The following is a 20,474-nucleotide window of genomic DNA, read 5'->3' on the forward strand; positions in this document are numbered from 1 at the left end:
GGAAGAGATGGTCGAGTGAGGGAACCATGGTTGACAAGAGAGGTTGAATGTCTTGTTAAGAGGAAAAAGGAGACTTATGTAAGGCTGAGGAAACAAGGTTCAGACAGGGCATTGGAGGGATACAAGATAGCCAGGAGGGAACTGAAGAAAGGGATTAGGAGAGCTAAGAGAGGGCATGAACAATCTTTGGCGCGTAGGATCAAGGAAAACCCCAAGGCCTTTTACACATATGTGAGAAATATGAGAATGACTAGAGCGAGGGTAGGTCCGATCAAGGACAGTAGCGGGAGATTGTGTATTGAGTCTGAAGAGATAGGAGAGGTCTTGAACGAGTACTTTTCTTCTGTATTTACAAATGAGAGGGGCGATATTGTTGGTGAGGACAGTGTGAAACAGATTGGTAAGCTCGAGGAAATACTTGTTAGGAAGGAAGATGTGTTGGGCATTTTGAAAAACTTGAGGATAGACAAGTCCCCCGGGCCTGACGGGATATATCCAAGGATCCTATGGGAAGCAAGAGATGAAATTGCAGAGCAGTTGGCAATGATCTTTTCGTCCTCACTGTCAACAGGGGTGGTACCAGGGGATTGGAGAGTGGCGAATGTCGTGCCCCTGTTCAAAAAAGGGACTAGGGATAACCCAGGGAATTACAAGCCAGTTAGTCTTACTTCGGTGGTAGGCAAAGTAATGGAAAGGGTACTGAAGGATAGGATTTCTGAGCATCTGGAAAGACACTGCTTGATTAGGGATAGTCAGCACGGATTTGTGAGGGGTAGGTCTTGCCTTACAAGTCTTATTGAATTCTTTGAGGAGGTGACCAAGCATGTGGATGAAGGTAAAGCAGTGGATGTAGTGTACATGGATTTTAGTGAGGCATTTGATAAGGTTCCCCATGGTAGGCTTATGCAGAAAGTAAGGAGGCATGGGATAGTGGGAAATTTGGCCAGTTGGATAACGAACTGGCTAACCGATAGAAGTTAGAGAGTGGTGGTGGATGGCAAATATTCAGCCTGGATCCCAGTTACCAGTGGCGTACCGCAGGGATCAGTTCTGGGTCCTCTACTGTTTGTGATTTTCATTAATGACTTGGATGAGGGAGTTGAAGGGTGGGTCAGTAAATTTGCAGACAATACGAAGATTGGTGGAGTTGTGGATAGTAAGGAGGGCTGTTGTCGGCTGCAAAGAGACATAGATAGGATGCAGAGCTGGGCTGAGAAGTGGCAGGTGGAGTTTAACCCTGAAAACTGTGAGGTTGTCCATTTTGGAAGGACAAATATGAATGCGGAATACATGGTTAACGGTAGAGTTCTTGGCAATGTGGAGAAGCAGAGAGATCTTGGGGTCTATGTTCATACATCTTTGAAAGTTGCCACTCAAGTGGATAGAGCTGTGAAGAAGGCCTATGGTGTGCTCGCGTTCATTAACAGAGGGATTGAATTTAAGAGCCGTGAGGTGATGATGCAGCTGTACAAAACTTTGGTAAGGCCACATTTGGAGTACTGTGTACAGTTCTGGTTGCCTCATTTTAGGAAGGATGTGGAAGCTTTGGAAAAGGTGCAAAGAAGATTTACCAGGATGTTGCCTGGAATGGAGAGTAGGTCTTACGAGGAAAGGTTGAGGGTGCTAGGCCTTTTCTCATTAGAACGGAGAAGGATGAGGGGCGACTTGATAGAGGTTTATAAGATGATCAGGGGAATAGATAGAGTAGACAGTCAGAGACTTTTTCCACGGGTGGAACAAACCATTACAAGGGGACATAAATTTAAGGTGAAAGGTGGAAGATATAGGAGGGATATCAGAGGTAGGTTCTTTACCCAGAGAGTAGTGGGGGCATGGAATGCACTGCCTGTGGAAGTAGTTGAGTCGGAAACATTAGGGACCTTCAAGCAGCTATTGGATAGGTACATGGATTACGGTAAAATGATATAGTGTAGATTTATTTGTTCTTAAGGGCAGCAGGGTAGCATTGTGGATAGCACAATTGCTTCACAGCTCCAGGGTCCCAGGTTCAATTCCGGCTTGGGTCACTGTCTGTGCGGAGACTGCACGTCCTCCCCGTGTCTGCGTGGGTTTCCTCCGGGTGCTCCGGTTTCCTCCCACAGTCCAAAGATGTGCAGGTTAGGTGAATTGGCCAATGATAAATTGCCCTTAATGTCCAAAATTGCCCTTAGTGTTGGGTGGAGGTGTTGAGTTTGGGTAGGGTGCTCTTTCCAAGAGCCGGTGCAGACTCAAAGGGCCGAATGGCCTCCTTCTGCACTGTAAATTCAATGATAATCTATGATTAATCTAGGACAAAGGTTCGGCACAACATCGTGGGCCGAAGGGCCTGTTCTGTGCTGTATTTTCTATGTTCTATGTTCAAGAAAACTGTGGGACGTCCGAGACAGTCTGCTGCCGACACTGTAATATTTGCAATTCCAGGGACAGTGATCACTACACAAGCGGCCTGCTGCACTTCGTTCCCTATAGAAATGGTGGCCACACAGTGTGCATGCACAGCATTGGCAGAAAACTCAGCCGAAGGCTAAATCTCATATTATTTCTTGCTCCAATACCCATGAAGTCCAATTGAAATAGCATTTATTAAAAATTTTTTAAAGAATATTTTATTGAAAATTTTTGGTCAACCATCACAGTACATTGTGTATCCTTTACACAATAATATAACAGTATAAATAACAATGACCTGTTTTATAAACAAAGAATAAATAATATATAACAAAAACGAAAACTAAAACTAAATGGCAACTGCCTTGTCTCAGATAAACACTCTCCAAAAATATGGTTTAACAATCCAATATACAATTATTTATAGCAACGACCTATACATATTATACATATATATTAATAACCCTGAGACTCCTTCTGGTTCCTCCCCACCCCCCCCCTCCCCTCCCCCCTGGGCTGCTGCTGCTGCCTTCTTCTTTTCCATTCCCTCTATCTTTCTGTGAGGTATTCGACGAACGGTTGCCACCGCCTGGTGAACCCTTGAGCCGATCCCCTTAGGACGAACTTAATCCGTTCCAGCTTTATAAACCCTGCCATGTCATTTATCCAGGTCTCCACCCCCGGGGGCTTGGCTTCCTTCCACATCAACAGTATCCTGCGCCGGGCTACTAGGGACGCAAAGGCCAAAACATCGGCCTCTCTCGCCTCCTGCACTCCCGGCTCTTGTGCAACCCCAAATATAGCCAACCCCCAGCTTGGTTCGACCCGGACCCCCACTACTTTCGAAAGCACCTTTGTCACCCCCACCCAGAACCCCTGTAGTGCCGGACATGACCAGAACATGTGGGTGTGATTCGCTGGGCTTCTCGAGCATCTCGCACACCTATCCTCTACCCCAAAAAATTTACTGAGCCGTGCTCCAGTCATATGCCCCCTGTGTAACACCTTAAATTGAATCAGGCTTAGCCTGGCACACGAGGACAATGAGTTTACCCTACATAGGGCATCCGCCCACAGCCCTTCCTCAATCTCCTCCCCCAGCTCTTCTTCCCATTTCCCTTTCAGCTCATCTACCATAATCTCCCCCTCGTCCCTCATTTCCCTATATATATCTGACACCTTACCGTCCCCCACCCATGTCTTTGAGATTACTCTGTCCTGCACCTCATGCGTCGGGAGCTGCGGGAATTCCTTCACCTGCTGCCTCGCAAAAGCCCTCAGTTGCATATACCGGAATGCATTCCCTTGGGGCAACCCATATTTCTCGGTCAGCGCTCCCAGACTTGCAAACTTCCCATCCACAAACAGATCTTTCAGTTGCGTTATTCCTGCTCTTTGCCACATTCCAAATCCCCCATCCATTCTCCCCGGGGCAAACCTATGGTTGTTTCTTATCGGGGACCCCACCAAGGCTCCCTTCTTTCCCCTATGCCGTCTGCACTGTCCCCAAATTTTCAAAGTCGCCACCACCACCGGGCTTGTGGTGTATTTCTTCGGTGAGAACGGCAATGGGGCCGTCACCATAGCTTGTAGGCTAGTCCCCCTACAGGACGCCCTCGCCAATCTCTTCCACGCCGCTCCCTCCTCTTCCCCCATCCACTTACTCACCATTGAGATATTGGCGGCCCAGTAGTACTCACTTAGGCTCGGTAGTGCCAGCCCCTCCCTATCCCTACTACGCTGTAAGAATCCCTTCCTCACTCTCGGGGTCTTCCCGGCCCACACAAAACTCATGATACTCTTTTCGATCCTTTTGAAAAAAGCCTTTGTGATCACCACCGGGAGGCACTGAAGCACAAAGAGGAATCTCGGGAGGACTACCATTTTAACTGCCTGCACCCTCCCTGCCAGTGACAGGGATACCATGTCCCATCTCTTGAAGTCCTCCTCCATTTGTTCCACCAATCGCGTTAAATTTAACCTATGCAATGTACCCCAATTCTTGGCTATCTGGATCCCCAAGTAACGAAAGTCCCTTGTTACCTTCCTAAGCGGAAAGTCCTCTATTTCTCTGCTCTGCTCCCCTGGATGCACCACAAACAACTCACTTTTCCCCATGTTCAGTTTATATCCTGAGAATTCTCCAAACTCCCGAAGTGTCCGCATTATCTCTGGCATCCCCTCCGCCGGGTCCGCTACATATAACAACAAATCATCCGCATACAGAGATACCCGGTGTTCTTCTCCTCCTCTAAGTACTCCCCTCCACTTCTTGGAACCCCTCAATGCTATTGCCAGGGGCTCAATCGCCAGTGCAAACAGCAATGGGGACAGAGGGCATCCCTGCCTTGTCCCTCTATGGAACCGAAAGTATGCAGATCCCCGTCCATTCGTGACCACACTCGCCACTGGGGCCCTATACAACAGCTGCACCCATCCAACATACTCATCTCCAAAACCAAATCTCCTCAGCACCTCCCACAAATAATCCCACTCCACTCTATCAAATGCTTTCTCGGCATCCATCGCCACCACTATCTCCGCTTCCCCCTCTGGTGTGGGCATCATCATTACCCCTAGCAGCCTCCGTATATTCGTATTCAGCTGTCTCCCCTTCACAAACCCAGTTTGGTCCTCATGGACCACCCTCGGGACACAATCCTCTATCCTCATTGCCATTACCTTGGCCAGAATCTTAGCGTCTACATTTAGGAGGGAAATAGGTCTATAGGACCCGCATTGCAGCGGGTCCTTTTCCTTCTTTAGGAGAAGCGATATCGTTGCCTCAGTCATAGTCGGGGGCAGCTGTCCCCTTTCCTTTGCCTCATTAAAGGTCCTCATCAGTAGCGGGGCGAGCAAGTCCACATATTTCCTGTAAAATTCAACTGGGAATCCATCCGGTCCCGGAGCCTTCCCCGCCTGCATGCTCCTAATTCCTTTCACTACTTCTTCTATTTCAATCTGTGCTCCCAGTCCCACCCTTTCCTGCTCCTCCACCTTGGGAAATTCCAGCCGGTCCAGAAAGCCCATCATTCTCTCCCTCCCATCCGGGGGTTGAGTTTCGTATAATTTTTTATAAAATGCCTTGAACACTCCATTCACTCTCTCCGCTCCCCGCTCCATCTCTCCTTCCTCATCCCTCACTCCCCCTATTTCCCTCGCTGCTCCCCTTTTCCTCAATTGGTGGGCCAGCAACCTGCTCGCCTTCTCCCCATATTCGTACTGTACACCCTGTGCCTTCCTCCACTGTGCCTCTGCAGTGCCCGTAGTCAGCAAGTCAAATTCTACGTGTAGCCTTTGCCTTTCCCTGTACAGTCCCTCCTCCGGTGCCTCCGCATATTGCCTGTCCACCCTCAGAAGTTCTTGCAGCAACCGCTCCCGTTCCCTACTCTCCTGCTTTCCTTTATGTGCCCTTATTGATATCAGCTCCCCTCTAACCACTGCCTTCAGCGCCTCCCAGACCACTCCCACCTGGACCTCCCCATTGTCATTGAGTTCCAAGTATTTTTAAATGCACCCCCTCACCCTTAGACACACCCCCTCATCTGCCATTAGTCCCATGTCCATTCTCCAGGGTGGGCGCCCTTCTGTTTCCTCCCCTATCTCTAAGTCCACCCAATGTGGAGCGTGATCCGAAATGGCTATAGCCGTATACTCAGTTCCCCTCACCTTCGGGATCAACGCCCTTCCCAAAACAAAAAAGTCTATTCGCGAATAGACTTTGTGGACATAGGAGAAAAATGAAAACTCCTTACTCCTAGGTCTGCTAAATCTCCACGGCTCTACTCCTCCCATCTGCTCCATAAAATCTTTAAGCATCTTGGCTGCTGCCGGCCTCCTTCCAGTCCTGGACCTCGACCTGTCCAGCCCTGGTTCCAACACCGTATTGAAATCTCCCCCCATTACCAACTTTCCCACCTCTAGGTCCGGGATGCGTCCTAGCATACGCCTCATAAAATTGGCATCATCCCAGTTCGGGGCATATACGTTTACCAAAACTACCGTCTCCCCCTGTAGTTTGCCACTCACCATCACGTATCTGCCCCCGCTATCCGCCACTATAGTCTTTGCCTCAAACATTACCCGCTTCCCCACTAATATAGCCATCCCCCTGTTTTTCGCAACTAGCCCCGAATGGAACACCTGCCCCACCCAACCTTTGCGTAGTCTCACCTGGTCTATCAGTTTCACGTGCGTTTCCTGTAACATAACCACGTCTGCCTTAAGTTTCTTAAGGTGTGCGAGTACCCGTGCCCTCTTTATCGGCCCGTTCAGCCCTCTCACGTTCCACGTGATCAGCCGGGTTGGGGGGCTTTTTACCCCCCCCCCATTGTCGATTAGCCATCCCCTTTTTCCAGCTCCTCACCCGGTTCCCACGCAGCTGTGTCCCCCCCAGGCGGTGCCCCCCCCGCCCATCCCACCCCATACCAGCTCCCCCCTCTCCCCAGCAGCAGCAGCCCAATAATTCCCCCCTCCCACCCCCCCCGCTAGATCCCCCACTAGCTTAGTTACACCCCCCATGTTGCTCCCAGAAGTCAGCCAGCTCTGGCCGACCTCGGCTTCCCCCCGTGACCTCGGCTCGCACCGTGCGATGCCCCCTCCTTCCTGCTTCCCTATTCCCGCCATGATTATCATAGCGCGGGAACTGAGCCCGCGCTTCCCCCTTGGCCCCGCCCCCAATGGCCAACGCCCCATCTCTTCCACCTCCTTTCCTCCCCCCGCCACCTCCTGTGGAAGAGAGAAAAGTTACCACATCGCAGGATTAATAACATAAAACTCCTCTTTCCCCCCTTCTTCGCCCCCCATACTCGCCCCACCACTTTGTTTCAAACGTTCTTTTTTTTAATAACCCGCTCATTCCAATTTTTCTTCCACGATAAAAGTCCACGCCTCATCCGCCGTCTCAAAGTAGTGGTGCCTCCCTTGATATGTGACCCACAGTCTTGCCGGTTGCAGCATTCCGAATTTTATCTTCTTTTTGTGAAGCACCGCCTTGGCCCGATTAAAGCTCGCCCTCCTTCTCGCCACCTCCGCACTCCAGTCTTGGTATACGTGGATCACCGCGTTCTCCCACTTACTGCTCCGAGTTTTCTTTGCCCATCTAAGGACCATCTCTCTGTCCTTAAAACGGAGGAATCTCACCACCATGGCTCTAGGAATTTCTCCTGCTCTCGGTCCTCGCGCCATCACTCGGTATGCTCCCTCCACCTCCAGCGGACCCGCCGGGGCCTCCGCTCCCATTAACGAGTGCAGCATCGTGCTCACATATGCCCCGACGTCCGCTCCCTCCGCACCTTCAGGAAGGCCAAGAATCCTTAGGTTGTTCCTCCTCGCGTTGTTCTCCAGCGCCTCCAGCCTTTCCACACATCGTTTATGGTGTGCCTCGTGCATCTCCGTCTTCACCACCAGGCCCTGTATGTCGTCCTCATTCTCGGCAGCCTTTGCCTTCACGACCCGAAGCTCCCGCTCCTGGGTCTTTTGCTCCTCCTTTAGCCCTTCGATCGCCTGTAATATCGGGGCCAACAGCTCCTTCTTCATTTCCTTTTTGAGTTCTTCCATGCAGCGTTTCAAAAACTCGTGTTGTTCAGGGCCCCATATTAAACTGCCACCTTCCAACGCCATCTTGGTTTTTGCTTGCCTTCCTTGCCGCTGCTCTAAAGGATCCACCGCAATCCGGCCACCTTCCTCTCCTTTTTCCATCCGTATCCAGGGGGGATTCCCTTCTGGTTCACCGCACAGTACTTTTAGCCGTTAAAATTGCCGTTGGGGCTCTTATTAAGAGCCCAAAAGTCCGTTACACCGGGAGCTGCCGAAACGTGCGACTCAGCTGGTCATCGCCGCACCCGGAAGTCAATTTAAATAGCATTTTAATTAAAAAGAATATTCCCTGAACACAAAAAGAACTCTAATTCTATTTTGAACAAAACAAATCATAACCTCACAAATTCATTACACTCATCAGGCTGCAACAACAATAGGAATCTGTCAGCAATAGAAGTAGCAATGAAATTGCTATTTCACTAACTACTAAACAGAAAACGTGATTCCCAGTGCTCACTGGTCCTGTTTCTTGGATTAACAAACCCAATCACAACACACACTGCATGCTTTACCACTTCAGCCTGTCCCAGTGTCGTTTTAAGAATAATTACATTAACTGGGAATATTGTTTTGGGGATCATTGAGGATAGTTTAGAAGCTTTTAAAAATGCATAAGCTGAGAACCGAATGATCAAAATAATTGCAATGTTTATGCCGTGGAAACAAAGTGTGAGCTGGTGGCATCGCATGGTAATGGCATTGGGCAAACAATCTAGAAGCACAGACTAATGCCCTGTACATATGGGTTCACATTCCGCCACGGCAGCTGGGTGGGTTGGGAAGATGAGGGGGGAGTCGAGAGTATCTGGGGCGAGGGGTGGTATCGCGGTGTGGGGGTCGCTGAGGCAGGAAGAAGGGGTCGCCTTGCAGGGTGAGGGGGGACACGGAGGCGGGGCGAGGGGGGGGGTGAGGGGCCAAGACGGGGCAAGGGGGCTGAAGGGGGCGAGGGGTGCAAGGAGATGGGTCGAGGGGCATTAAAACATAGGGCGAGGGGATGGGGCGAGGCGAGGGGCGTGAAGGGATGGGGCAAAAGGCGAGATGAGATGGGCAAGGGGCGTGAGGAAACGGGTGAGGAGATGGCGAGGGGGCTAGATGGGAGGAGGAGATGGGGTGGGGGCGAGGAGGTGGGGTGAGGGGCGGGGAGGTGGGGTGAGGGGCGGGGAGGTGGGGTGGGGGGGCGGGGAGGTGGGGTGGGCGGGCGGTGTGAGGGGCGGGCAGGCGGTGTGAGGGGCGAGGAGGCGGGCTGAGGACGAGGAGGCGGGCTGAGGGGCGAGGAGGCGGGCTGAGAGGCGAGGAGGCGGGCTGAGGGGCGAGGAGGCGGGCTGAGGGGCGAGGAGGCGGGCTGAGGGGCGAGGAGGCGGGCTGAGGGGCGAGGAGGCGGGCTGAGGGGCGAGGAGGCGGGCTGAGGGGCGAGGAGGCGGGCTGAGGGGCGAGGAGGCGGGCTGAGGGGCGAGGAGGCGGGCTGAGGGGCGAGGAGGCGGGCTGAGGGGCGAGGAGGCGGGCTGAGGGGCGAGGAGGCGGGCTGAGGGGCGAGGAGGCGGGCTGAGGGGCGAGGAGGCGGGCTGAGGGGCGAGGAGGCGGGCTGAGGGGCGAGGAGGCGGGCTGAGGGGCGAGGAGGCGGGCTGAGGGGCGAGGAGGCGGGCTGAGGGGCGAGGAGGCGGGCTGAGGGGCGAGGAGGCGGGCTGAGGGGCGAGGAGGCGGGCTGAGGGGCGAGGAGGCGGGCTGAGGGGCGAGGAGGCGGGCTGAGGGTCGAGGAGGCGGGCGAGGGGCGAGGAGGCGGGCGGAGGGGCGAGGAGGCGGGCGGAGGGGCGAGGAGGCGGGCGGAGGGGCGAGGAGGCGGGCGGAGGGGCGAGGAGACGGGCCGAGGGGGCGAGGAGACGGGCCGAGGGGGCGAGGAGGCGGGCCGAGGGGGCGAGGAGGCGGGCGGAGGGGCGAGGAGATGGGGTGAGGGGCGAGGAGATGGGGTGAGGGGCGAGGAGATGGGGTGAGGGGCGAGGAGATGGGGTGAGGGGCGAGGAGATGGGGTGAGGGGCGAGGAGATGGGGTGAGGGGCGAGGAGATGGGGTGAGGGGCGAGGAGATGGGGTGAGGGGCGAGGAGATGGGGTGAGGGGCGAGGAGATGGGGTGAGGGGCGAGGAGATGGGGTGAGGGGCGAGGAGATGGGGTGAGGGGCGAGGAGATGGGGTGAGGGGCGAGGAGATGGGGTGAGGGGCGAGGAGATGGGGTGAGGGGCGAGGAGATGGGGTGAGGGGCGAGGAGATGGGGTGAGGGGCGAGGAGATGGGGTGAGGGGCGAGGAGATGGGGTGAGGGGCGAGGAGATGGGGTGAGGGGCGAGGAGATGGGGTGAGGGGCGAGGAGATGGGGTGAGGGGCGACGAGATGGGGTGAGGGGCGACGAGATGGGGTGAGGGGCGACGAGATGGGGTGAGGGGCGACGAGATGGGGTGAGGGGCGACGAGATGGGGTGAGGGGCGAGGAGATGGGGTGAGGGGCGAGGAGATGGGGTGAGGGGCGAGGAGATGGGGTGAGGGGCGACGAGATGGGGTGAGGGGCGACGAGATGGGGTGAGGGGCGAGGAGATGGGGTGAGGGTCGAGGAGATGGGGTGAGGGGCGAGGAGATGGGGTGAGGGGCGAGGAGATTGGGTGAGGGGCGAGGAGATGGGGTGAGGGGCGAGGAGATGGGGTGAGGGGCGAGGAGATGGGGTGAGGGGCGAGGAGATGGGTTGAGGGGCGAGGAGATGGGGTGAGGGGCGAGGAGGTGGGGTGAGGGGCGAGGAGGTGGGGTGAGGGGCGAGGAGATGGGGTGAGGGGCGAGGAGATGGGGTGAGGGGCGAGGAGATGGGGTGAGGGGCGAGGAGATGGGGTGAGGGGCGAAGTGATGGGGTGCGAGGGTGAGGAGTTGTGGTGGGGGGTGAGGAGTTGTGGTGGGGGGGTGTGAGGAGATGTGGTGGGGGGGTGTGAGGAGATGTGGTGGGGGTGTGTGAGGAGATGTGGTGGGGGTGTGTGAGGAGATGTGGTGGGGGGGTGAGGAGACGTGGTAGTGGGTGAGGAGATGTGGTAGTGAGTGAGGCGATGTGGTGGGGGCGTGAGGAAATGTGGCGGGGGTGTGAGGAGACATGGTGGTGGGGGGGATGAGATGATTTAGGAGGACGGTGAGGAGATGTGCTGGGGGTTGTGAGGAGATGGGGGTGGGGGTGTATGAGAAGATAGGGTGGGGGCTGTGAGGAGATGGGGGTGGGGCTGTAAGGAGATGGGGTGGGGCTGTGAGGAGGTGGGGTGAGGTGAGGAGATGGGATGAGGATTGGTGAGGAGACGTGGGAGGGGGGTGAGATGTGGTAGTGGGTGAGATGTGGTGGTGGGTGAGAAGATGTGGTGGTGGGTGTGGAGATGTGGTGGTGGGTGAGGAGATGTGGTGATGGGTGAGGAGATGTGGTGATGGGTGAGGAGATGTGGTGGTGGGTGAGGAGATGTGGTGGTGGGTGAGGAGATGTGGTGGTGGGTGAGGAGATGTAGGCTTATGCAGAAAGTAAGGAGGCATGGGATAGTGGGAAATTTGGCCAGTTGGATAACGAACTGGCTAACCGATAGAAGTCAGAGAGTGGTGGCGGATGGCAAATATTCAGCCTGGATCCCAGTTACCAGTGGCGTACCGCAGGGATCAGTTCTGGGTCCTCTGCTGTTTGTGATTTTCATTAATGACTTGGATGAGGGAGTTGAAGGGTGGGTCAGTAAATTTGCAGACAATACGAAGATTGGTGGAGTTGTGGATAGTAAGGAGGGCTGTTGTCGGCTGCAAAGAGACATAGATAGGGTGCAGAGCTGGGCTGAGAAGTGGCAGATGGAGTTTAACCCAGAAAAGTGTGAGGTTGTCCATTTTGGAAGGACAAATATGAATGCGGAATACAGGGTTAACGGTAGAGTTCTTGGCAATGTGGAGGAGCAGAGAGATCTTGGGGTCTATGTTCATACATCTTTGAAAGTTGCCACTCAAGTGGATAGAGCTGTGAAGAAGGCCTATGGTGTGCTCGTGTTCATTAACAGAGGGATTGAATTTAAGAGCCGTGAGGTGATAATGCGGCAGTACAAAACTTTGGTAAGGCCACATTTGGAGTACTGTGTACAGTTCTGGTCGCCTCATTTTAGGAAGGATGTGGAAGCTTTGGAAAAGGTGCAAAGAAGATTTACCAGGATGTTGCCTGGAATGGAGAGTAGGTCTTACGAGGAAAGGTTGAGGGTGCTAGGCCTTTTCTCATTAGAACGGAGAAGGATGAGGGGCGACTTGATAGAGGTTTATAAGATGATCAGGGGAATAGATAGAGTAGACAGTCAGAGACTTTTTCCCCGGGTGGAACAAACCATTACAAGGGGACATAAATTTAAGGTGAAAGGTGGAAGATATAGGAGGGATATCAGAGGTAGGTTCTTTACCCAGAGAGTAGTGGGGGCATGGAATGCAGTGCCTGTGGAAGTAGTTGAGTCGGAAACATTAGGGACCTTCAAGCAGCTATTGGATAGGTACATGGATTACGGTTAAATGATATAGTGTAGATTTATTTGTTCTCAAGGGCAGCACGGTAGCATTGTGGATAGCACAATTGCTTCACAGCTCCAGGGTCCCAGGTTCGATTCCGGCTTGGGTCACTGACTGTGCGGAGTCTGCACGTCCTCCCCGTGTCTGCGTGGGTTTCCTCCGGGTGCTCCGGTTTCCTCCCACAATCCAAAGATGTGCGGGTTAGGTGAATTGGCCAATGATAAATTGCCCTTAATGTCCAAATTGCCCTTGGTGTTGGGTGAAGGTGTTGAGTTTGGGTAGGGTGCTCTTTCCAAGAGCCGGTGCAGATTCAAAGGGCCGAATGGCCTCCTTCTACACTGTAAATTCAATGATAATCTATGATTAATCTAGGACAAAGGTTCGGCACAACATCGTGGGCCGAAGGGCCTGTTTTGTGCTGTATTTTCTATGTTCTATGTTCTATGTATGTGGTGGTGGGTGAGGAGATGTGGTGGTGGGTGAGGAGATGGGGCGAGGAGATGGGGTGAGGGGCGAGGAGATGGGGTGAGGGGCGAGGAGATGGGGTGAGGGGCGAGGAGATGGGGTGAGGGGCGAGGAGATGGGGTGAGGGGCGAGGAGATGGGGTGAGGGGCGAGGAGATGGGGTGAGGGGCGAGGAGATGGGGTGAGGGGCGAGGAGATGGGGTGAGGGGCGAGGAGATGGGGTGAGGGGCGAGGAGATGGGGTGAGGGGCGAGGAGATGGGGTGAGGGGCGAGGAGATGGGGTGAGGGGCGAGGAGATGGGGTGAGGGGCGAGGAGATGGGGTGAGGGGCGAGGAGATGGGGTGAGGGGCGAGGAGATGGGGTGAGGGGCGAGGAGATGGGGTGAGGGGCGAGGAGATGGGGCGAGGAGATGGGGTGAGGGGCGAGGAGGTGGGGTGAGGGGCGAGGAGGTGGGGTGAGGGGCGAGGAGGTGGGGTGAGGGGCGAGGAGGTGGGGTGAGGGGCGAGGAGATGGGGTGAGGGGCGAGGAGATGGGGTGAGGGGCGAGGAGATGGGGTGAGGGGCGAGGAGATGGGGTGAGGGGCGAGGAGATGGGGTGAGGGGCGAGGAGATGGGGTGAGGGGCGAGGAGATGGGGTGAGGGGCGAGGAGATGGGGTGAGGGGCGAGGAGATGGGGTGAGGGGCGAGGAGATGGGGTGAGGGGCGAGGAGATGGGGTGAGGGGCGAGGAGATGGGGCGAGGAGATGGGGTGAGGGGCGAGGAGGTGGGGTGAGGGGCGAGGAGGTGGGGTGAGGGGCGAGGAGGTGGGGTGAGGGGCGAGGAGATGGGGTGAGGGGCGAAGTGATGGGGTGCAAGGGTGAGGAGTTGTGGTGAGGATGTGTGAGGAGATGTGGTGCGGGTGGGTGAGGAGATGTGGTAGTGAGTGAGGAGATGTGGTGTGGTGGTGGGGGGGATGAGATGATTTAGGAGGACGGTGAGGAGATGTGCTGGGAGTTGTGAGGCGATGGGGGTGGGGGTGTATGAGAAGATGGGGTGGGGGCTGTGAGGAGATGGGGGTGGGGCTGTGAGGAGATGGGGGTGGGGCTGTGAGGAGATGGGGGTGGGGCTGTGAGGAGATGGGGTGGGGCTGTGAGGAGGTGGGTGGGGTGGGGTGAGGTGAGGAGATGGGATGAGGATTGGTGAGGAGACGTGGGAGGGGGGTGAGGAGATGTGGTGATGGGTGAGGAGATGTGGTGGTGGGTGAGGAGATGGGGTGAGGGGCGAGGAGATGGGGTGAGGGGCGAGGAGATGGGGTGAGGGGCGAGGAGATGGGGTGAGGGGCGAGGAGATGGGGTGAGGGGCGAGGAGATGGGGTGAGGGGCGAGGAGATGGGGTGAGGGGCGAGGAGATGGGGTGAGGGGCGAAGTGATGGGGTGCAAGGGTGAGGAGTTGTGGTGGGGGGGTGAGGAGTTGTGGTGGGGATGTGTGAGGAGATGTGGTGGGGGTATGAGGAGTTGTGGTGGGGGCATGAGGAGATGTGGTGAGGGCATGAGGAGATGTGGTGGGGGCATGAGGAGATGGGGTGGTGGGTGAGGAGATGTGGTGGGGGCATGAGGAGATGGGGTGGTGGGTGAGGAGATGTGGTGGGGGCATGAGGAGGTGTGGTGGGGGCATGAGGAGGTGTGGTGGGGGCATGAGGAGATGTGGTGGGGGCATGAGGAGATGTGGTGGTGGGTGAGGAGATGTGGTGGGGGCATGAGGAGGTGTGGTGGGGGCATGAGGAGGTGTGGTGGGGGCATGAGGAGGTGTGGTGGGGGCATGAGGAGATGTGGTGGTGGGTGAGGAGATGTGGTGGTGGGTGAGGAGATGTGGTGGTGGGTGAGGAGACGTGGTGGGGCCATGAGGAGATGTGTTTGGGGGGGGGGGGGGATATTGGGGGGGGGGGTGAGGGGATGGGGGGGAAGGGGGAGGAGTTGGATCTCCATGTTTGTCCGCGGGTGACATCCAGAACCTCTCCTCCCGCGGGGCCACCAGGCGCTGACTTACCGCCTGCGTTTGTGACAGATCTTCGGAGACTTTGTTTGAAGACGGGTTGCTAAAAACGCTGTGGCTGCTGCGCCCACCCGGGCTTTCGAGACGGAGGCGAGCTGTCCGGGACCTCACTCGGTGGGTGGACATGGCTGAGGTCCGGGGCTGGTGTTTGGAGCCTTGGTCACCATGGAAACAGGAAGGCCCGGAGCGCGCCGGCGCAGAAGCACCTGCTCAGCCTCCACTCTCCAGCTCAGCAACAAGAACCTATTCAAAAATTCCCCAAGATTAAAATTACTGGAAAGCAGACTAAAATTCAGCTTTTCCAAACAAATACTTGGCAAATTGCCAAGTGTCTCTCATTATTTGTATTTTAATAAATAAACTACATGCTCTGGATTAAAGCATTAATAGAAAATAAATTTAAAATAGATCGAACTCCGAATGATCAAATTTCTCGCTTTTTTCTAACTAAAATTTTGCCAGTAGTCAAACAAACTTTAACTCAAGATGGGTAGAATTACAGAATTTATGGCTATTGATTTGAATGACAAAAAAAGGCCTACTGGCCGATTCAGAATAATTAATCGCCTCATCTTTTTAGAAACAGCATGGTCACAACCAAAAAATCAGATACATTCAGGTGCATCTGCAAACAACAATGATTTCATGGTCACTGTTATCAAGACCTGCTTTTAATTCCAAATGTAGTAATCAAATTTAAATTCCACTAGCTGCTCTGGTAGAGGTCACACCGAGGAATACGTTTCCATCTGTTCAAATTCAGAATTCATCCACAATTCACACACATGTTGCTTATCTTTGTCCCTAAATGTACATTTTTATAACAGAAAGGTCAAACATTACACTGACAACTGATTACTGCACACAGACAGATTGAAACATATTCCTCTCTGTGACCTGAGTCCAGGGTTGTTTGAAATTTATGAGTGCAAAAGGGAACAGAAAATATGGGTACTGTCTGAAGGTAAAGGATACATGTTTCACGTTTTCCAAAGTACAATAAATAATTAATAAACACTGAATTGAACTGAATTATGTGTCTTGATGATTTTATCCTGCCCAGAAGGATTCAGGTTCGTAAGGGTATCAGAGGGAAGATACAGGCACATGTACCAACATCCTGGAATGAATAATGACATAAGGCTAAATATTTGTTAACGTCAATTTTGAGTCTGATTCTGAGCATCTACCAGCAGTCCCACCAGCAGTTCAATTGCCTCACTCAGTTGTCAAGGTCAGTGAGTGCATCTCTAAAGTGTCATAATGTACACCAGTATATTATGGTGCAGACACACACACAAACACACTGATGGACATGCAGTGGGACCAATCAGCATACACAACACCACAGCCAATCACCAGTGAGAGCATACGCACTATAAAGACAGGGGACAGGAGGGTTCCCGCTCATTCTAGTAGCAGCCAGCTCGGAGCACAGAGCTCACAGCCTGCAACACAGACATTCACCATGTGCTGAGTGCATCACCTGGTTAGGACTAGGCAAGGGTCAACAGTTAAAGCTGGTATTGCATTTACCCACAGTTCAAGGATGTTAATAATGTTAACCTAATAATAAAATAGAGTTGCACCACTTCAAGTGTTGGTGACCTGTTTGTGATCCAGAACACCCAACACATCATGATACCAGGAGTGAACTGGTTCAGTCCAGATAGCCATACATCAGCGTACAGTGACAACCAGCAACGATACCCAGGCAAGATGTTCAAGATCAAGGTTCCGCAGCAGCTCCAGTGCCACGGCGATCACCGCAAAAACTGGCGGGCATTCCGGCAAAAGTTTGAAATCTTCCTGCTGGCAGCCGAACTAGAAGACCTGGCCGATCCTGATAAAACAGAGCTTCTCCTCACCATCGCCGGTGCCACAGCAGAAGAAATCTTTTAAAAATTCAAGTTCTCCAAGGGGAAAAACAGGAGCGACTTCCAGGCAGTCCTGGACAAATTTGGCAAATACTGTGAGAAAAACACACTCCAACCAGCAAGGAAAGGTAAGCGAAGCACCAGTACTCACCTCGAGGCCGAAATCCCAGAGCAGAGAACGAATTTGGTCGGCGGCCATTCTTCTAAAGGGACTGACTGCATTTGCACAGTTGCGCGACGCCGCGCATGCGCAATCACGAAAACGGCCATCAGTAAAGGAACCACGATCTGCGCATGTGCAAACGTCTCCTACGTGCTACGTCACGCGCGTCATGACGTCAGAGGCCCTGGACCACGCCCATTTAAAGGGGAAACGTCCCATATCAAAGAAAAAATCTTTTAAAGCTGTAAAACAACCTTCCTTCACCTGGAATGACAGCACAATGCCTCAAATTGAACCAGGAAATGAAATAAATCTCCGAAGAACCCTGCAACAAGCAGTTACCTACGCCCAAACCGAGTCCGATTCCGACTTCCCGCAGACCTGTGACACCGAGGACCCGAGAGAGCCTTTTCAAGTCGCTGTTATAACAAAGAACAGGCTGTCCCCGAATCAAAACCACCAGCCACTGTCGGTGCACAGCATTGATCCAGACGACGAGTGGTGTGCCCCCCTGACGGTCAACCGATCCCAGATACGATTCCGCCTGGACACTGGTGCTTCCGCTAATCTCCTAGAGTGGTCAGCCTTTCAGACCCTTGGGGTTAAACCAACCATTCTTCCGTCGACCTGCCAACTAGTGGACTACAACGTCATTCCTGCTACCGGTTCATGTCAACTCAAAGTGACACACAACTTCAGGGCGCAACCCAATGCCACCATCGACCAGCACCGCGACGTTTTCGAAGGCATGGGCACGCTTCCATACACTTACAAAATCCTGCTCAAACAAGACGCCACGCCTGTGGTTCATGCACCTCGCAGTGTCCCAGCACCCCTCAAGGACTGCCACAAGCAGCAGCTGCAGGACCTCCAGGACCAAGGAGTGCTCTCCAGAGTGACGGAACCAACCGACTGGGTCAGTTCCATGGTGTGCGTAAAGAAGCCTTCCGGCGAGCTCCGGATCTGCATTGACCCAAAGAATCTGAATCGCAACATAATGAGGGAGCATTACCCTATCCCCAAGCACGAGGAGATCACGTGCGAGATGGCTCGGGCCAACATCTTCATCAAACTTGACGCCTCGAAAGGATTCTGGCAAATTCAACTAGGCAGGTCCAGCAGAAAGCTGTGTACCTTTAATACCCTGTTTGGCAGATACTGCTACAACAGGATGCCGTTTGGGATTATACCGGCATCAGAAGTATTCCACCGGATCATGGAGCAAATGATGGAGGGCATTGAGGGTGTGCGCGTCTATGTTGACGACATCATCATTTGGTCCACCCTCAAGAGCATATCAGTCGCCTCCAGCGCGTTTTCAAACGAATACGGGACCAAGGCCTTCGCCTCAACAGAGCCAAATGTTCCTTCGGCCAGATGGAACTCAAGTTCCTAGGGGACCACATCTCCCGGTTGGATGTGCGGCCGGATGCGGACAAGGCGGCAGCCATCACGGCCATGCAGAAGCCAGCGGACAAGAAGGCGGTCCTCCTGGGGAAGTTCATCCCCAACCTCGCCTCCCATACCACAGCTCTCCGGAACCTGGTCAGGAAGACGACAGACTTCCAATGGCTTCCCGCCCACGAGCGCGAATGGCAGGAGCTTAAGACCAAGCTTACCATGGCCCCGGTATTGGCATTTTTTGATCCCACGAAGGAAACAAAAATTTCAACGGATGCCAGCTAATCTGACATTGGGACGGTGCTCCTGCAACGCGATGAGGCCTCCGTTGCATATGCGTCACGTGCTATGACCCCCACGGAACAGCGCTACACGCAGAGTGTACACAAGAAGTGCCTGGGCCTGTTGACTGGGGTCGACAAATTTTATGATTACGTGTACGGCCTCCCCCAATTCACTGTCGAGACCGACCATCGCCCGCTGGTCAACATTCTCCAAAAAGACCTGAATGATATGACCCCTCACCTCCAGCGAATTCTGCATAAACTCCAGCGGTACGATTTCCAGCTCTATACGCCCCGGGCAAGGACCTGATCATAGCCGACGCTCTGTCCAGGGCAGTCAACACCCCGTGTGACCCAGAGGGGTTTGTCCCATGTGGCCTTCACGGCCTCCAATCTGCCGGCCACGGATGAACGCCTTATCCACATTCGCCGCAAGACTGCAGCTGACCCCCTACTACAGCATGTCATGCGCCACATGACGGACGGGTGGCTCAAGGGCCAATGCCCGCAGTTCTACAATATCAGAGACGATCTGGCAGAAGTCGATGGTGTCCTCCTGAAGCTGGACCGCATCGTGATCCTGCACAGCATGCGCCAGCTCGTTTTGGAACAGCTACACGAGGGCCATCTTGGCGTGGAGAAGTGCCGCCGACGGGGCCGAGAGGCAGTGTACTGGCCCGGCATCAATGAGGACATCGCCAACACAGTGCTCAACTGCCCCACCTGTCAGCGGTTCTAGCCGGCCCAACCACGTGAGACCCTACAGCCCCATGAGTTGGTCACGTCCCCTTGGTCTAAGGTAGGCGTTGACCTGTTCCATGCGCTCGGCAGGGACTATGCTCTGATTGTAGACTATTTTTCAAACTACCCGGAGGTCGTACGCCTGCATGACATCACATCATCGGCGGTCATCCGTGCCTGCAAGGAGACCTTTGCTCATCCACTGCATCCCACTCACTGTGATGTCGGACAATGGCCCCTGCTTCGCGAGCCAGGAATGGTCCAACTTTGCCAGCAGGTACAACTTTGTGCGTGTGACATCCAGTCCCCTGCACCCCCAATCCAATGGCAAAGCGGAAAAGGGCGTCCACATCGTCAAACGGCTCCTCTGCAAGGCTGCCGATGCAGGATCCGACTTCTACCTCGCCTTGCTGACTTATCGTTCGGCCCCACTCTCCACGGGCCTGTCGCCAGCCCAGCTGCTCATGGGTCGCACGCTCAGGATCACGGTGCCGTCCATTCACGTCCCAGACCTCGACCACGTTCCGGTCCTTCAGTCTCGTGCACACCACAAGATGGCGCATGACGCTCGGGCGACTGATCTCCCTGCTCTGGCGCCGGATGACAACGTCCGCATCCATCCTCCGGAGGGTGGCTGGTCTGCAACTGCTGTGGTTCTTCGGCAGGTGTCTCCCCGCTCGTTCCTGGTTCGTCTGCCAGATGATTCCATTCGCTGCCGCAATCGGCGTGCCCTTCGTCTCGTTCCACACTCGCTACGTGATCCTCCACCGGTACCACGCCCACCTGTTGTCCCCAACCTGGTTAATGTGGAGATTCCGAATACTGTGCATCCTCCTCACTCAGCCATGGCCCAGCCCGTTCCTCAGCCGGTGGCTCCTGACCCACCCTTGAGGCGATCAACCAGAATTCGTCGCCCATCTCAGAGACTTGACTTATGAGTTTTACAATGTTGGACTCTTTGATCTGTTCTGTTATCCTGTTTCATCGTTCTAG

General features: G+C 54.3%; 1 protein-coding gene across 1 annotated transcript in view; it reads right to left on the minus strand.

Moving 5' to 3' along the window:
• The window catches only part of cabcoco1 (ciliary associated calcium binding coiled-coil 1), a 229,934-nt gene extending 214,720 nt beyond the window's left edge, over positions 1-15,214 (minus strand). The window contains exon 1 of the mRNA XM_072478827.1: positions 15,010-15,214. Coding sequence (XP_072334928.1) covers positions 15,010-15,141 — 132 coding nt within the window. The 5' untranslated portion in view covers positions 15,142-15,214. The remainder of the gene's footprint in view (positions 1-15,009) is intronic.
• Positions 15,215-20,474: the final 5,260 nt, after the last annotated feature.

The sequence above is a fragment of the Scyliorhinus torazame genome, chromosome 16, assembly GCF_047496885.1.
Source record: "Scyliorhinus torazame isolate Kashiwa2021f chromosome 16, sScyTor2.1, whole genome shotgun sequence".
NCBI lineage: Eukaryota > Metazoa > Chordata > Chondrichthyes > Carcharhiniformes > Scyliorhinidae > Scyliorhinus > Scyliorhinus torazame.